The sequence below is a fragment of the Macaca fascicularis genome, chromosome 9 (assembly GCF_037993035.2).
Source record: "Macaca fascicularis isolate 582-1 chromosome 9, T2T-MFA8v1.1".
Classification (NCBI taxonomy): Eukaryota; Metazoa; Chordata; class Mammalia; order Primates; family Cercopithecidae; genus Macaca; species Macaca fascicularis.
In genome coordinates this window covers 128,929,911-128,944,890 of record NC_088383.1, presented here as the reverse complement: position 1 = coordinate 128,944,890, position 14,980 = coordinate 128,929,911, and the positions used below count along the sequence as shown (strand labels likewise).

The following is a 14,980-nucleotide window of genomic DNA, read 5'->3' as shown; positions in this document are numbered from 1 at the left end:
CTAGAAACAATTCCTTTTCAAATGAAAATTACTAAGATGCTTTAAAAAGAAAAAAAAAGTGCATAGTCACAAATATCACAAATATTTGATCTCCTTACTATAAAATAATCGCTAATTTTGGTCCCATTATTTCAGTTACAGTAAATCAACAGGACACACCATATTACTTTTGTACTGATCTAGTGGCACCTTGTTATCTGTAAGAAATGTAGAGCAATCAATGGCAACTCAGCTGAGAAAGTTTCATGGTTCATCCAAAGGCAATTACCTTTTAATTTAAAAAATAATATCACTCTATAGATTTTTGCTCATTTCAAAACATTCTTATAAATGCCATAATTTATATATCTAAGCAACTGCAGTCCATAAACCAGTCTCCTACAAATTCTTCAAGAACTATAGAATCCTTTTCTACTTTTTTCCCTTTCATTACAGAATAAATTAAGAACATGGTATAGGGCCTGAACACAAAGCTCGTTTCTTATTTTTGTTTGTTTTTTTTTTTTTACAGGCTTTTGCTTCACTGATATATAAACATGTATACACAGAGACAAGCATTTTTATGTATGGAGCATGCAGCCTGTATACAGGAACAACACTGACACGCTTGAGTCCTAGTCTCAGTTTGACTACTGTGCTCATCAGAGACAGACGCCTGGGGATCTACTCACACTCACAGGGTTGCTGTGAGGCTCACATGAGATGAAAAGCTCTTTGTAAACTGGAATTACAGAACAATTCAACATACAAGAAAAATGACACGAAAGATACCTCTTAAAGGCCAAAACTAATAACCTTTCTCAGCACTTAATCAAATACTGCTTGTCTACGTCTAAAACGTCTTTTGAGTTGCTCCCTTCCTCTCCACCTCCTATCTTATACCCTACCACCTCTCTTTCAGTCACGGTACAATTACAATTACTACTATGTAAGATTGCAGCCACCTCCACTTCACACCTTTCCAACTTCATCTGTGCACTGTGACCAAGCAAACTCTCCACAACCCGAAAGTTAAAATTAAAATTTAGACTACACAGATGATTTGGTGCTAAATCATAACTTGTGATAGAATAAGCAGGTCAGTATTTTGTAATGTTTGTTTAAAAACACCATGACTTTCATGGCCATAAGAACATGTTTGAGAACCACTCCTTTACAAGACAAAATCCAAGCCCTCACACCTGCCATTTGGACCTTTGGAACCCTCTGCCCTTCCCAGTTTCCAGTTTCCCTGATGCTACAGGAAAACAACATGCCAGCTTCCAGAAGGCCGTCTCCCCTAATCTTACCCCTCCTTCAAGCTCAAGCACCATCACCTTGGGGAAGTCTTCTCTCACCAACCCCATGATTGTTTCAACAAGCCAGAACTGCCACCTCTCATCTGCCTCAGGACAGCACACACAGCACACTATTATGGGGCTGGTATGTTGTCATTTGAGCTCAACACGCTCCCCCTAACTAGACAGCACACTCTTGGTTAATCTCTGGCTCCCAAGAATTGAACACGGTGCCTGACTCAAAAGAGGTAGCTATTCTGGCCGGGCGCGGTGGCTCAAGCCTGTAATCCCAGCACTTTGGGAGGCCGAGACGGGCGGATCACGAGGTCAGGAGATCGAGACCATCCTGGCTAACACGGTGAAACCCCGTCTCTACTAAAAAATACAAAAAACTAGCCAGGCGAGGTGGCGGGCGCCTGTAGTCCCAGCTACTCGGGAGGCTGAGGCAGGAGAATGGCGTAAACCAGGGAGGCGGAGCTTGCAGTGAGCCGAGATCGCGCCACTGCACTCCAGCCTGGGTGACAGAGCCAGACTCCGTCTCAAAAAAAAAAAAAAAAAAAAAGAGGTAGCTATTCAATAAAATGCTGAAAGACTTAATTCCTTAAGCTAACCACTAAAAAAAAAAAAAAAAATCAGTCCTATGACTTTATAGTCATTTTCCATATAAAGAAATGACGTAGGTTAAGTTCCAAATAGGTAGTAAAATAATAGAACTATAGAAATTCAAAAGATGGAAGGATCATCAAAGAGCGTGTTAGTAACAATAAAAATAAGACAGCCACCCTGTCATCTAATTTTTCTAATTAGAAAACCTCTGTAAAATTAATTTGATCAATAAATTAAACTTAATAAAACAAGTATAATTTTCCAGTTGTTCTAGTTTTAAATGCTTTTTAGTTGTTGCCTTGTTTTGTATTGTTAAAAATTTTTGCTATTTAGTGTGTAATGAGACTTTAGTGTGTATGTTTTGCCTCATCTCTTTAGATGATAAGGACTGGGAAGAAAGAAAGTAAGCTATTACTTGGTGCTAAGCTTTGCAGGCATTATTTCATCCTTACTCCAACCCTATGAGGAAGGTATTATTACCTCCATTTTAGAAATGAAGAAAACAAAGGATCAGAAAAATTAAGAAAATCACTCATGCTCAGAAGGCTGAGGCGGGAGGATAGCTTGAGCCCAGGAGTTTGAGACCAGCAGTGGGAAACACAGCAAGATCCCATCTCAAAATAAACAAACAAATAAAACCAAATAAAAATTGCTCATTAATATGTAGTTAATGAATGGTTGAGCTGAGAATTTATTTGTCAGAACTTAACCAGTTTTTGCACCAGGAAAACCTTAAATATCCATTTTAAAACTGAAAGCCCTTCATCCTAGGAACTTAGTCCCAGGAAAACCAGGATGGTCACTTAGCCTAATGTGGACTTAAGCTCAACTCTGACTGACTCCTACGTCTGGGTTTCCATCAGCTCCCTTACTGTGCCCTATGTAGGGAGCAAACTAGCTTACCTAACCATAGCAGTATCAACATTTTCTACAACATAAACAAGCTGGTCACACCACGAGTTTTAGTTTTTCTTGAGTCAGAGGTGAACTTTACCAGTTTGGCTGCTTTATGTTCTACAAAGTTAGCTATCTTCTTTCTGGGTCCAAGGGGTATCCCCATTTCCTTCAGGTCATCAACTGTACACATAAGCTTTAAAAAGAAACAGACAAGCACATTAATCAATCTAGTGATAGAAGAACTGAAATGAGAATATGAAAATCATAAAGAAACCACATCATCTAAAGCAATCTAAGAGCCACTCAACTTTTTAAAAGTTAATTATTTCGTATTTAAATCATGCATTGCTTTAGGCTATAAAATCTTAGGCCTCCACACCTAAATCATTCTATTAACAGAAAATACATGTATGTTATACAAAATTCCAAAGCTATATATAGTCAAGCATACGATGAAATATCTTCCTTCCACTGCTGTCCCAACCATACAATTCTCCTTTCAGCAGCAACTGTGGAAATTCGCTCTTTGAAGAGATGTCTTATGTATGCATAGCACCCCTACATGTTTTTCTCTGTGTGTGTGGTCTACTATGCACACAGTACTGACCTTTGCTCTCTTCATGTAAATGTATCTTAGAGACAGGTATCTCTGACACTGCTTCATTCGTTCAACAGCTGTAGGGTACTCCATTATGTGGATGCACCATAAATGATTTCACTAGCACCCTACTCCTCAACACCAATGGTGTTTCTAATGCTCTTTTATATTGCAAATACTGCTGTGAGTATCCTTGTAGATATTCTTGTGTGAATATTTCTCTGTAGGAAATATTCCTGGCAATGAAATTAATGAAGCAAAGGATAATTTTTATATTCTTAAAGATATTGCCAAACTGCCCTCCACAGAGTCTGTACCAATTTACAGTCTGACGAACAATATATCACGATGCCTACTTCCCTTCATCCTGGCCACACAGCATATTATCAAACTTCCTATTTTTTCAAACTGGTAAGTTAAAAAAAATCCCATTGTACTTTCAATTTCCATTTCTCTTATGAGTTTCCACGTGCGAAGAAACTATCTGATATTTCCTTTTCTGCAAATCACATTTATATTCTTTGCCTATTTACGTAACACACTGATATGATGGTCTTTCTGTAACTGATTTGTAGAAGCTTTGAATATTAATGAAGTAAGCCCTCTGTCTATAATGTGTGTTGCAAATGTATCACTGGCCTTTAGATGTTGTTTATGGTGTCTACTGTTACACAATTGTTTTCTTTGATGGCTTCTGGATTTTGCATCATACTTAGAAAAGCCTTTCAGATTATAAAAAATATTCTTCTGTGTTTTTCAATTTTTTAAACCATTTCAGTCTTTGTCTACTCTGGAATGTATTTTGATATAAAAGTGTTTATTCTTAATTTTCAATCTATACACAAGAAAAACAATTTCAAACAAAGTGAAGCAAACTATGATCAGTACCAGAGATTCCATATCAATCTTTTCCTTTTCAAAAGTGCTGAAGTATTCAGAGAGGCTAAGTGCTTCCAGAGTTTCTTGCAAAGTTAGGACTTCTTCATTTTCAACATCAAGGTCACATGACTCATCCATAGTCAGCTTTGGCTCTTCAGGCAACTTTAAAAAAAAGTAAAAAATATTACAAGCTCAGAAAAACTCCCATATAACAACTCCTTATCTACGAAAAATCTGAAACAATTTTGCTCTATAGACAAATCATAATTTTAGGTACAGTACTTTGCCATTCAAAGTTTGAATGTTCTGGCCAGGCCCAGTGGCTCAGGCCTGTAATCCCAGCACTCTGGGAGGCTGAGACAGGCACATCACCTGAGGTCAGGAGTTGAAGACCAGCCTGGCCAACATGGTGAAACCCCGTCTCTACCAAAAACACAAAAATTAGCCAGGCGTGGTGGCAGGCACCTGTAATCCCAGCTACTTGGGAGGCTGAGGCAGGAGAATCACTTGAACCCAAGAGGCAGAGGTTGCAGTGAGCCGAGATACCATTGCACTCTAGCCTGAGTGACAAGAGCGAAACTCTGCCTCAAAAAAAAAAAAAAAATTGAATATTCTGAAAAGTATATAAATTTAATAAATCACTCATGTCTCCATTTCCTATAATTTACATTTTTAAAAATCATAAACTTTCATATTTAAATTTATAATCCATAAAGAAGAAGAGTGAGAAACTCAAATAATGAGCTCCATGATTCCATTCCATTTCTAAACCTCGGTGTACTTTAATATGTAAAACCAGTTTCAGGGCTGGACACGGTAGCTATTTTATTTGGGCCTATAACTGTACTCTGAATTTGGGGATTCTCTGAAGAGTTATTGATCCCAGCACTTTGGGAGGCCAAGGCAGGAGGATCACTTGAGGCCAGGAGGGAACTCAAGACTAGCCCAAGCAACCAAGCAAGCCTTCATTAAAACAAACAAACAAACAAACAAACGTTTCAGGAAACAGTTCAGACTTTCGAAAACTGTTCAGCTCCATAGACTCTAAATCAAAATGTTAATTGGCCATGTACAGACATACCTGCTTTTCCTGAAAATGTAGCTGCTTCACAACTCCATTAGCAACAGCAAGAGGTCCAGGACACTTTGATAAATTCAAATCTTTTTGATTAGACAGGATGTCAAACAATATTAAAGAACCTAAGAAAAAGAAACATTTTGCCTTATAATGTAGTAGGTGCTTTTATAACACTAAATAAATTCTTTTTTCAATGTCTATAGTCAAAAGTCATACAGAAGTTACATATTACTCAAGACCTGATAATTAGTAATTTTATTTTATCAAACAGCAGCATAAATTAAAATACGTAGCATTCCCTCGGTAATACTAGAGATGAATATAGAAAAGGCAGAATCTAAACTCAAAGCATTCATTTCTACCCTTTCTGAAACTTAAAATATATAATTCTTAATTTTGCACTAACAATATCACCTATACTGAAAGCAGTTATAACTCAACAAAAATTGTATTTAAAATGTGGATATTTGACAGTTTTACCTAAACTGTGACCAGCAACAGAAACACCTCCTTTGAAGTCTGGGTTCCGACTCATAAACAGTGCATGCAGACGGTTTATCTCCATTCCTACTTTTTCCACGATAGTCTGACAGTAGGTGGGGCTGTTATAAAATAAAATATCTAGCAAAGTTTCATTGGTAAAGTGACGAAATCGACCAATACTTGGCAAAGTGATTTTCTTAATATTCCTGTTTAAAAAGAAGAATACAGCACATTCAGTCAGCATCTACCTTAAATTTACAGATTTTTTAAAGTTTAGATTTTTGACTCCTGAAAATACACTAAGAAAACCCCACAGACTAAATATGAGTTGTTTCTGTAGACAGTCATTATAAATAAATCAAGATAGGCCAGATGCGGTGGCTCACATCTGCAATCCCAGCACTTTGGGAGGCCGAGGTAGGTCGATCACTTGAGGTCAGGAGTTCAAAACCAACCAAGCCAACATGGCGAAACCCCATCTTTACTAAAAATACACAAATTAGCCAACTGTGGTGGTGTACATCTGTAATCCCAGCTACTCAGGAGGGTGAGGCAGGAGAATTGCTTGAACCTGAAAGACAGAGGTTGCAGTGAGCCGAGACTGTACCACTGCACTCCAGTCTGGGCAACAGAGCAAGATTCCATCTCAAAAAAAAATTCTTTTGTAATCAAAAGTTAGCCACACGTCGTAGCACGCACCTGTAGACCCAGCTGTTTGGGAGGCTAAAGAATGAGTATTGCTTGAACCCAGGAGGTGGAGGTTGCAGTGAGCCGAGATTGTGCCACCACACTCCAGCCTGGGCGACAGAGCGAGACTCCACCTCGAAAAAAAATTAAAAATATAAAAATAAAGCCAAAAAAATGTGTGCTGCCATATGTGGTAGAGACTTTGAGAGGCTAGGGCAGAAGGAACGCTTGAGCTCAAGAGATCAAGACCAGCTTGAGCAACACAGTGAGACCCCATCTCTACAAAAAATTTAAAAATTAGCCAGGCAAGGCGGCTTGCGCCTGTAGTCCCAGCTACTTGGGAGACTGAGGTGGGAGGACCACTTGAGCCCAGGAGGCCAAGGCCACAGTGAGCCATGATCATGCCAGTGTGCTCCAGAGCCTGGGTGACAGTGAGATGTTGTCTCAAAAATAATTTCTTTTTTTTTTTTTTTAAGCTATTTGTGCCTATAACTATACTATGAATCGTGGGATTCTCTGAAGAGTCAGTTGCTATGTAAGTCATATGCAAAGATTTCTATTTTATTTTTAAAGAGGGAAGATTACTCTTCCATTTTTCTTCCAGTTAACTGCAAATCTGGACACCTGACAAAACTTGTGGGTCAAAAGGACTAAAGAGAATATCAAACAGAAAAAACAGGGCTACATGGAACGAAAAATCTTTCCAAATTTGAGAATGACCAAAATGAAATTTAGGGATACACACAAAGAAAACACCCTTACAATAGGGCCTAACATAGATAAAATGCTGTTGTAGAAATAGTTTTATTAAACTATGTACCCTGAAACATTACGGCGTTCACTAAAATCTAGACAGGTGCCAGCATAACTATTACCTGTATTTACGATTCTCAGTTGGGAGCATTCAAAATTGAGCAGAGTATTTTTAATTGCCACAGTGCCTGGTGAGCACTGCTAGTACTGAGTGGTCTTTACACTAAGGAAGTTAAGTGGTCTGCACTGTGACGGCAAAGAATTGTCCCGACAAGAGCATCTCCAATGAGAAACAATATTCTGAATCTGTGGTTCTCAGTCAGGGGTGATTTTTACCCTCCAGGGGACATCTGGCAATTTCTGGAGACATTTTTGGTTGAGTGGAAAGGCCATTAGGCATCTTACTACATAAAGGACAGCCCCCTGTCTAAACCGCTACAGATTAAAATTGTATTTTAAAACCAGCTAAAATTTCTTAGATTCTCTTAAATATTTACAAGAGGAATGCACACAGAGAGAAAAGTAGTGTGCAAACTTTACAGCCAATATTTAATCACATGTCAGAAGTATACAATTTTAAAAAACATATTGATTGAAGTTACAATAAACTATTTCATATTATGGTTTAAATTTTAAATTTAAATTTGACTAATTTGAAAAACAAGTTATCAAAATCCACAAACCTGTCAACACCTGTGGCGTCCCCACCCAAAGAACTATGCCAATGAACTGGAAGGAACTCCACTCTGCTTATTTTCCCGTCATCTAAAGATTTCTTGAAATGTGTCTGCAGCAATTTGAGAGAAACCACCCTAAAATCATCCACTTCAAGAAAAAGAAAAAAAAAAAAAAAAACACAGAGAAAATAAATTAAATTCTCCTAGCTTGATAGCTAGTCAGCAGTTACCTCAAACATGCCAGTATTTTTAATAACTTTTATAAAGATACATTTTTTTTAAGAAAAAAATGAGGATAAGAGAATTAGTAAAATTTTTAAAAAAGAAAGGAATAAGTAACTTTTGGGAAGTTCTTTTCAACTTTCCATTATTGCAGAGGAATAGATGCTTGGGATGAATCAGTTCAACCACCACTGCTGGGAGGAGGCAGCACGGCACCTTGGGGAAAGGCTCTGGAATCACACTGCCAGCTCCAGGTTCCAGGCCCTACTGACTGTGAGAAGGGAGAGTTTCACTCACCCCCACCCCTACCTACCTCTTCACCCCCAACCCCCACTGCCCTGGGCCTCAGTTCCTCATGAGTCACAGTAGCGGCGATAACAGTGACAGCGCCTATACCCCAAAGGTTTATTTGTGAGGGTCAAATGACAAGACATCTAAGATACTTGGCATATACCAAATACTCAATAAATACCAACTATTATTATATAGACATAAAAATAAAACTTAAAAAATTTAAGTCAACCAGGCAGATTCAGGTTTCCATTAAACAACTTCTCCCAACTCACTGACTATAAATCCCTTCAATGCAGAGGTGCTCCTTGCTGCTGCAGGTGCTCAGGCAAAGGCTGTCAGCAAGATCCCTTCTAATTCCTCAGAGTCTGGGATTTTATGAGTCACATGTGTCACAAGAGCAAATCAAGTACAACTTAGTATTTCCCACTGACCATTTAAATCTCCTCTTACAGCTCCCTCAGCAAGTAGTACACAGCTGGGAACTATCCTAAAAACAAATACTCCAAAGCCCTTCCATTAGTTCTCAGATCATCCCATGAAATACAATATGCCCAACACTTACCACACTCAATAATGCTCCTAAAGCGTAAGTCACACACAGGTCCAATGCCATGCACCACGAACACCAAATGGTCAACTTGAGGCATCTCCCCTATTAAAAAAATTTTTAAACATACATAAAAGATGGCAATTTGTTTGGATTTTCCCAATGGCAATATTCTAGATATCTCTTTTGTCATCACAAACTTGCCAAAGAAATTCATGACCCTTCAAAGAGAATAAGCCTCATTACCCCTATCAAATTAGAGGAACAGTTTGTCCCTCTCAGCAAATAAAAGCGAACTAGAACAAGAGGTGAAGGCAGCAGGCTCTCTCTCTTCCCAGATGCTATTAGCACATGATGAACAGCACGTTTGTATCTACAGAGGCTTCACAACTGCCCAGGACACTAAGCCCCACATGGAGATTACTCAGATTTCATAGTGAGTATTGATTTATAACAAACATACATTTTACATACACTTCAATAAACATAAAGTGTATGTAATTGTAAAAATAAAATCCATTCTTAAATAATAGTATAGAAGAAACCAAAGCATATACACTAAAGCAGGCAATGCCAAACAATGGCCCACAGGCCAAATTCTACCCACTACCTGTTTGGTTTATTTTGTTTTGTTTTTGAGACAGAGTTTCACTCTTCTTGCCTGGGCTAGAGTGCAATGGCACGATCTCGGTTCCCTGCAACCTCCGTCTCCCAGGTTCAAGCGATTCTCCTGCCTCAGCCTCCCGAGTAGCTGGGATTACAGGCACCTGCCACCATGCCCGACTAATTTTTATATATGTATTTTTTTAGTAGAGACAGGGTTTCACCATGTTGGCCAGGCTGGTCTCGAACTCCTGAGCTCAGGTGATCCACTTGCCTCGGCCTCCCAAAGTGCTGGGATTACAGGCATGAGTCACCAGGCCCAGCCACCTGTTTTTATAAATAAAGTTTTTGACAAAAGTGAAACCATTCAAGGAAAAACATAAAAATAAAATAAATAAAGTTTTATGGGCTGGGTGTGGTGGCTCACGCCTGTAATTCCAGCACTTTGGGAGGCAGAGGCATGTGGATCACTTGAGGTCAGGAGTTCAAAACCAGCCTGGCCAACATGGCAAAACCCTGTCTCTACTAAAAATACAAAAATTAGCCAGGCGTGGTGGTGGGTGCCTGTAATCCCAGCTACTCGGGAGGCTGAGACACAAGAATCACTTGAACCCAGTGGGTGGAAGTTGCAGTGAGCCCAGATCACGCCACTGCACTCTAGCCTAGGAAACAGAGTGAGACTCCGTTTAAAAAAAAAAAAAAAGACGTTTTCTGGAACATGGATATGCCCATTTGTTTACATACAGTCTTCAGCTGATTTCACACAACAATGCAAAGCTGAGTAGCTGTAACAGAGACCATATGGCCTGCAAAGCCTATCTGCTATCTGACCCTTTACAGAAAAAGCCTGCAATCCCCGCACCAGAGTAACGCAAACCAGTGAGGTGTAAAAACACAAGCTTAAAAGCGTTGCCAAACCTTAGTTCCAACCAGCAAAGTGCTTCTCCACAACAAAACATATTTTAGAATCTATGCTATGTGGTTTATGTATTTTAACAGAATTTCAAATTTAAAGATAAAGATATATCTGTATGTTCTCACTCATATGTAGGAGCTACAGAAGTTTATCTCACAGAGGTAAGGGCAGAATGATGGCTACCAGAGCCTGGGAAGGGTCGAGGGGAAGTAAAGATAAAAAGAGGTCAATTAATGGGTACAACCATACAGGTATGTTGAAGGAATAACTTCTGTTAGATGGCACAGTAGGGTGACAACAGTTAAAAATAATTTATTGTGTCTTTCAAAATACCTAGGAGAGGCAGGGTGCAGTGGCTCACACCTATAATCCCAGCACTTCGGGAAGCTGAGGTAGGTGGATGACTTGAGACCAGCCTGGCCAACATGGTGAAACCACATCTCTTCTAAAAATACAAAAATTAGCTGGGCGTGGTGGTACACGCCTATAATCCCAGCTACTCAGGAGGCTGAGGCAGGAGAATCACATGAACCTGGGAGGTGGAGGTTGTAGTGAGCCGAGATCACGCCACTGTACTCCAGCCTGGGCAACAGAGTGAGACCCTGTCTGAAAAAAAAAAAAAGAAAAGAAAAGAAAAAAAAAGAAAAGAAAAAGAAAAAGAAAAATACCTAGGGGAATAGATCTGAAATGTTCCCAACACAAAGAAATGATGAATGTTTGAAGTGATGGACATACTATACTTACTTCAATTTCATCATTACACGTTGTATACATTTATCAAAATATCAGGTATATACCCCCATTAATATGTATAATTGTTATGTATCCATTAAAAAATAAAGATACAAAAGTAATAAAATCAAAAAGAAAGATATGGCCAGGCACAGTGGCTTACGCCTATAATTTCAGCACTTTGGGAGGCCGAGGCAGGCAAAGAGCTTGAGCTCAGGAGTTTGAGAAAAGCCTGGGCAACCTGGCAAAACTTCATCTCTACAAAAAATAGAAATATTAGCTGGGAGTGGTGGTACATGCCTTTCATCCCAGCTACTCAGGAGGCTGAAGTGGGAGGATCACTTGAGCCCAGGAGGTTGAAGCTGCAGTGAGCCGTGTTCATTCACAACACAGCACTCCAGCCTGAGCGACAGAATGAGACCCTGTCTCAAAAAAAAAAAGATATGCGCCAAACTGGCTGATTTCTGCATGCTATGGCCGCTGTGGCAGGGAATTCTAATAACTGTGTTTCTTTCTTCATCATTCTAAAGAATGATGCTAAAATGGAGAGGACTAAAACAGACCTCAGTTCTAAACAAACTATACACACCGTCAGGAATTTCATCAAGGTTATCGTCAATTCCACGCTTTACAACCCTGGGCCTTGTCTGTCCATCTTGCGTGGTCCCCCATTCATCTGGCACTGAGGACGGCTGGAACTGAACAATAACCTTCAAGATGCAACAGAATTATGACAAAGCTGATTAACAAATTCTTTTCCACTATAGGCTAAGTAGTTTAATACATAATAAGCTACACCTCAGAGTATGGAGACTTATAAATTATGAGTACTGTTCCCCCAAAACAAACTTTAAAGGAGTCTTGCTAGTGTTCACTAACCACCAAAATTAAGCAAATCGATATCTTTCCAATGCTTATGTTGAAAATTATACAATTAAATTAGAAATATTACACCTTGATTTAAAAACTTATAACACAGGCCAGGTATGGTGGCTCATACCTGTAATCCCAGCACTTTGAGAGGCTGAGGTGGGAGGATAACTTGAGCCCAGGAGCTCAAGACAAGCCTGAGCAATATGGTGAGACCCCGTTTCCACAAAAAATTTAAAAATTAGCCAGGCATGGTGGTGCATGCCTATGGTCCCAGCTTCTCAGGAGGCCAAGGCAGAGGGATCACTTGAGCCCAGGAGGTCAAAGCTGCAATGAGCTGTGTTTGTACTACTGCACTCTGGCCTGAGCAACAGAGCAAAATCCTATCTCGAAAAAAAAACCAAAAATAAACAAAAAGAAAAGCTAAATAAAACTCCAGGTTTACACAAAAGAAATCAAGGACAGACCTGGTGCAGTGGCTCATGCCCGTAATCCCAACACTTTGAGAGGCCAAGGTAGGAGGACCGCTTGAGCTCAGGAGTTCCAGAGCAGCCTGGGCAACAAAGTTAGAGACCCTGTCTCTACAAAAAATAATAATAATAAAATAAAAACAAAAAAAGAAATCAAGGACAAGTAACCTGCAATTGAGGAGTCTTTGTCTTATAAAAACATGTAAAGCAAAATCCTTTAAATACTAAGATTTCCAATTAAAATAAAATTTCAATTTCAACGACAAAAACATAATGACAAAACCCTACCACTTTTTAGGAAATACATTCTGTTAAACCAACTGTATTAAATTCAGCCCTATACTACATAGAAAATTTTATTTAAAAAAAAAAAAAAAGAATATATACTTGATGTAGTATGCAAAATATTTGTCTAAAAAAAAAAAAAAGGTTAGTCAGGCGCGTTGGCTCACACCTGTAATCTCAGCACTTTGGGAGGCGGAGGCAGGAGGAAGGCTTGAGCCCAAGAGTTCCAGACCAGCCTGGGCAAGATAGCAAGACCCCATCTCTGCAAAAAAATCTTAAAAACTGGCCAAGCAAGGTGGTGCACACCTGTAGCCCTTGCTACTTGGGAAGCTGAGGCAGGAGGATCCCTTGAGCTCAGAGTTCGAGGATGCAGCAAGTTGTGATTGGTCACTGCACTGCAGCCTGGGTAAGAGAGTGAGAACTTGTCTCTTAAAAAAAACAAAAAGATTAAGATGGTTACTATATAGAGGAGAAATGAGGAAGGCAGAGATAGGAGGCTTTTATTTTTCATTTAATGTCCTTTTAAACTGTTCACATTTTGTTGGCAAATGAATGTTTTTATTTTTATTTCAGTATCAATAAGGACTACAGAAGTAGTTGGATTGTAAGTTTTTTTATATACTTTTCTATTAAAAAAATGAATAAATAAAAAGCCTATGTTCTCAGAAACTACTGTGTGCTAAACCCCATGCCAGATGCTTTTGCATAAATTACCTCACTTCATCTAAAATATGACCCTGGGAGATCATTATTGCAGGTGAGGAACTTGGAGCTCAGAGAAATTAAGGTTGGCAAATGAAAGAATCAGAACACCAGCAATCAATATTTTTTTAAAAACAAGATAAATTCATAAAGACAATAAAAAGAAAAAGAAAAAGGACACATTTTTACTTGAAAGGTTAGAGCAAACCACATCAAGGGCAGACAGGCATACTACAGCCCACAGGAAAAATGTGCCCCACCATCTGTTTTTATGAATAAAGATTCATTGAAAATATCATACCCATTGGTTTATACATTGTCTCTGGCTGCTTTCACACCACAGTGGCAGAGCTGGTGGCTGCAACAGGGAACAGGTAACTTGCAAAGCCTTGAATATTTTGTCTCTGGCCCTTTATAGAAAAAGCTTGCCAACTTCTGATCAAGTGATAAAAATTATCAAGCAACTTCTACAGTGCATACTACACTCCAGTTATCATGTTGCCATAAACAGAAACTTCGTAAGAAATACTTACTTTATTTATTTATTTAGACAGAGTCTTGCTCTGTCACCCAGGCTGGAGTGAGCGTGATCACAGCTCACTACAATCTCAAACTCTTGGGCTCAAGTGATCCTCCCATTTCAGCCTCCCGAGTAGCTAGACAGGTGCACACCACTATACTCAGCTAATTTTTGTAGAGAGAGAGTCTCTTTGTTGCCCAGGCTGGTCTCAAACTCCTAGCCTCAAGCAATCTTCCTACTTTGGCTTCCCAAAATGCTGGGATTACAGGTGTGAGCCACCATACCCAGCCTGAGAAAAATTTACTTTTTATTTTGAGATGAGGTCTTGCTCTGTCACCCAGGCTGGAGGGCAGTGGGGCACAACCATGACTCACTGCAGCCTCAATCTCCCAGGTTCGAGTAATCCTCCCACCTCAGCTTCTCGAGTAGCTGGGACTACAGGCACGTGACACTATGCCCAGCTAATTTTTCTTTTTTTTTTTCTTTTTTTTTTGAGACGGAGTCTCGCTCTGTCGCCCAGGCTGGAGTGTAGTGGCTGGATCTCAGCTCGCTGCAAGCTCCGCTTCCCGGGTTTACGCCATTCTCCTGCCTCAGCCTCCCGAGTAGCTGGGACTATAGGCACTCGCCACCTCACCTGGCTAGTTTTTCGGTTTTTTTTTAGTAGAGACGGGGTTTCACCGTGTTAGCCAGGATGGTCTCGATCTCCTGACCTCGTGATCCGCCTGTCTCGGCCTCCCAAAGTGCTGGGATTACAGGCTTCAGCCACCGCGCCCAGCCCTGCCCAGCTAATTTTTCTATTTTTTATAGAGTCAGGGTTCTGCTGTCGCCCTGGCTCAAGCATTCCACCTGTCTCAGCCTCTCACAGGCATGAACCTTGCCCTATG

At 39.7% G+C, this 14,980-nt stretch overlaps 1 protein-coding gene across 8 annotated transcripts in view; it reads right to left on the bottom strand.

The window, feature by feature from the left end:
* SEC23IP (SEC23 interacting protein) overlaps positions 1–14,980 on the bottom strand; it is a 51,268-nt gene that overhangs the window by 19,023 nt on the left and 17,265 nt on the right. For all 8 annotated transcript variants that reach the window (XR_012418236.1, XR_012418237.1, XM_005566584.4 and 5 more), the window contains exons 6-12: positions 11,839–11,959; positions 9,014–9,103; positions 7,942–8,083; positions 5,816–6,024; positions 5,339–5,457; positions 4,267–4,419; positions 2,878–2,973 (exon numbers count right to left, since the gene is read on the bottom strand). Coding sequence is in view for 6 of the 8 variants with exons in the window: in XM_005566584.4 (XP_005566641.3) it covers positions 2,878–2,973; positions 4,267–4,419; positions 5,339–5,457; positions 5,816–6,024; positions 7,942–8,083; positions 9,014–9,103; positions 11,839–11,959 (930 nt within the window). In the remaining 2 variants the exon portion in view is untranslated. The remainder of the gene's footprint in view (positions 1–2,877; positions 2,974–4,266; positions 4,420–5,338; positions 5,458–5,815; positions 6,025–7,941; positions 8,084–9,013; positions 9,104–11,838; positions 11,960–14,980) is intronic.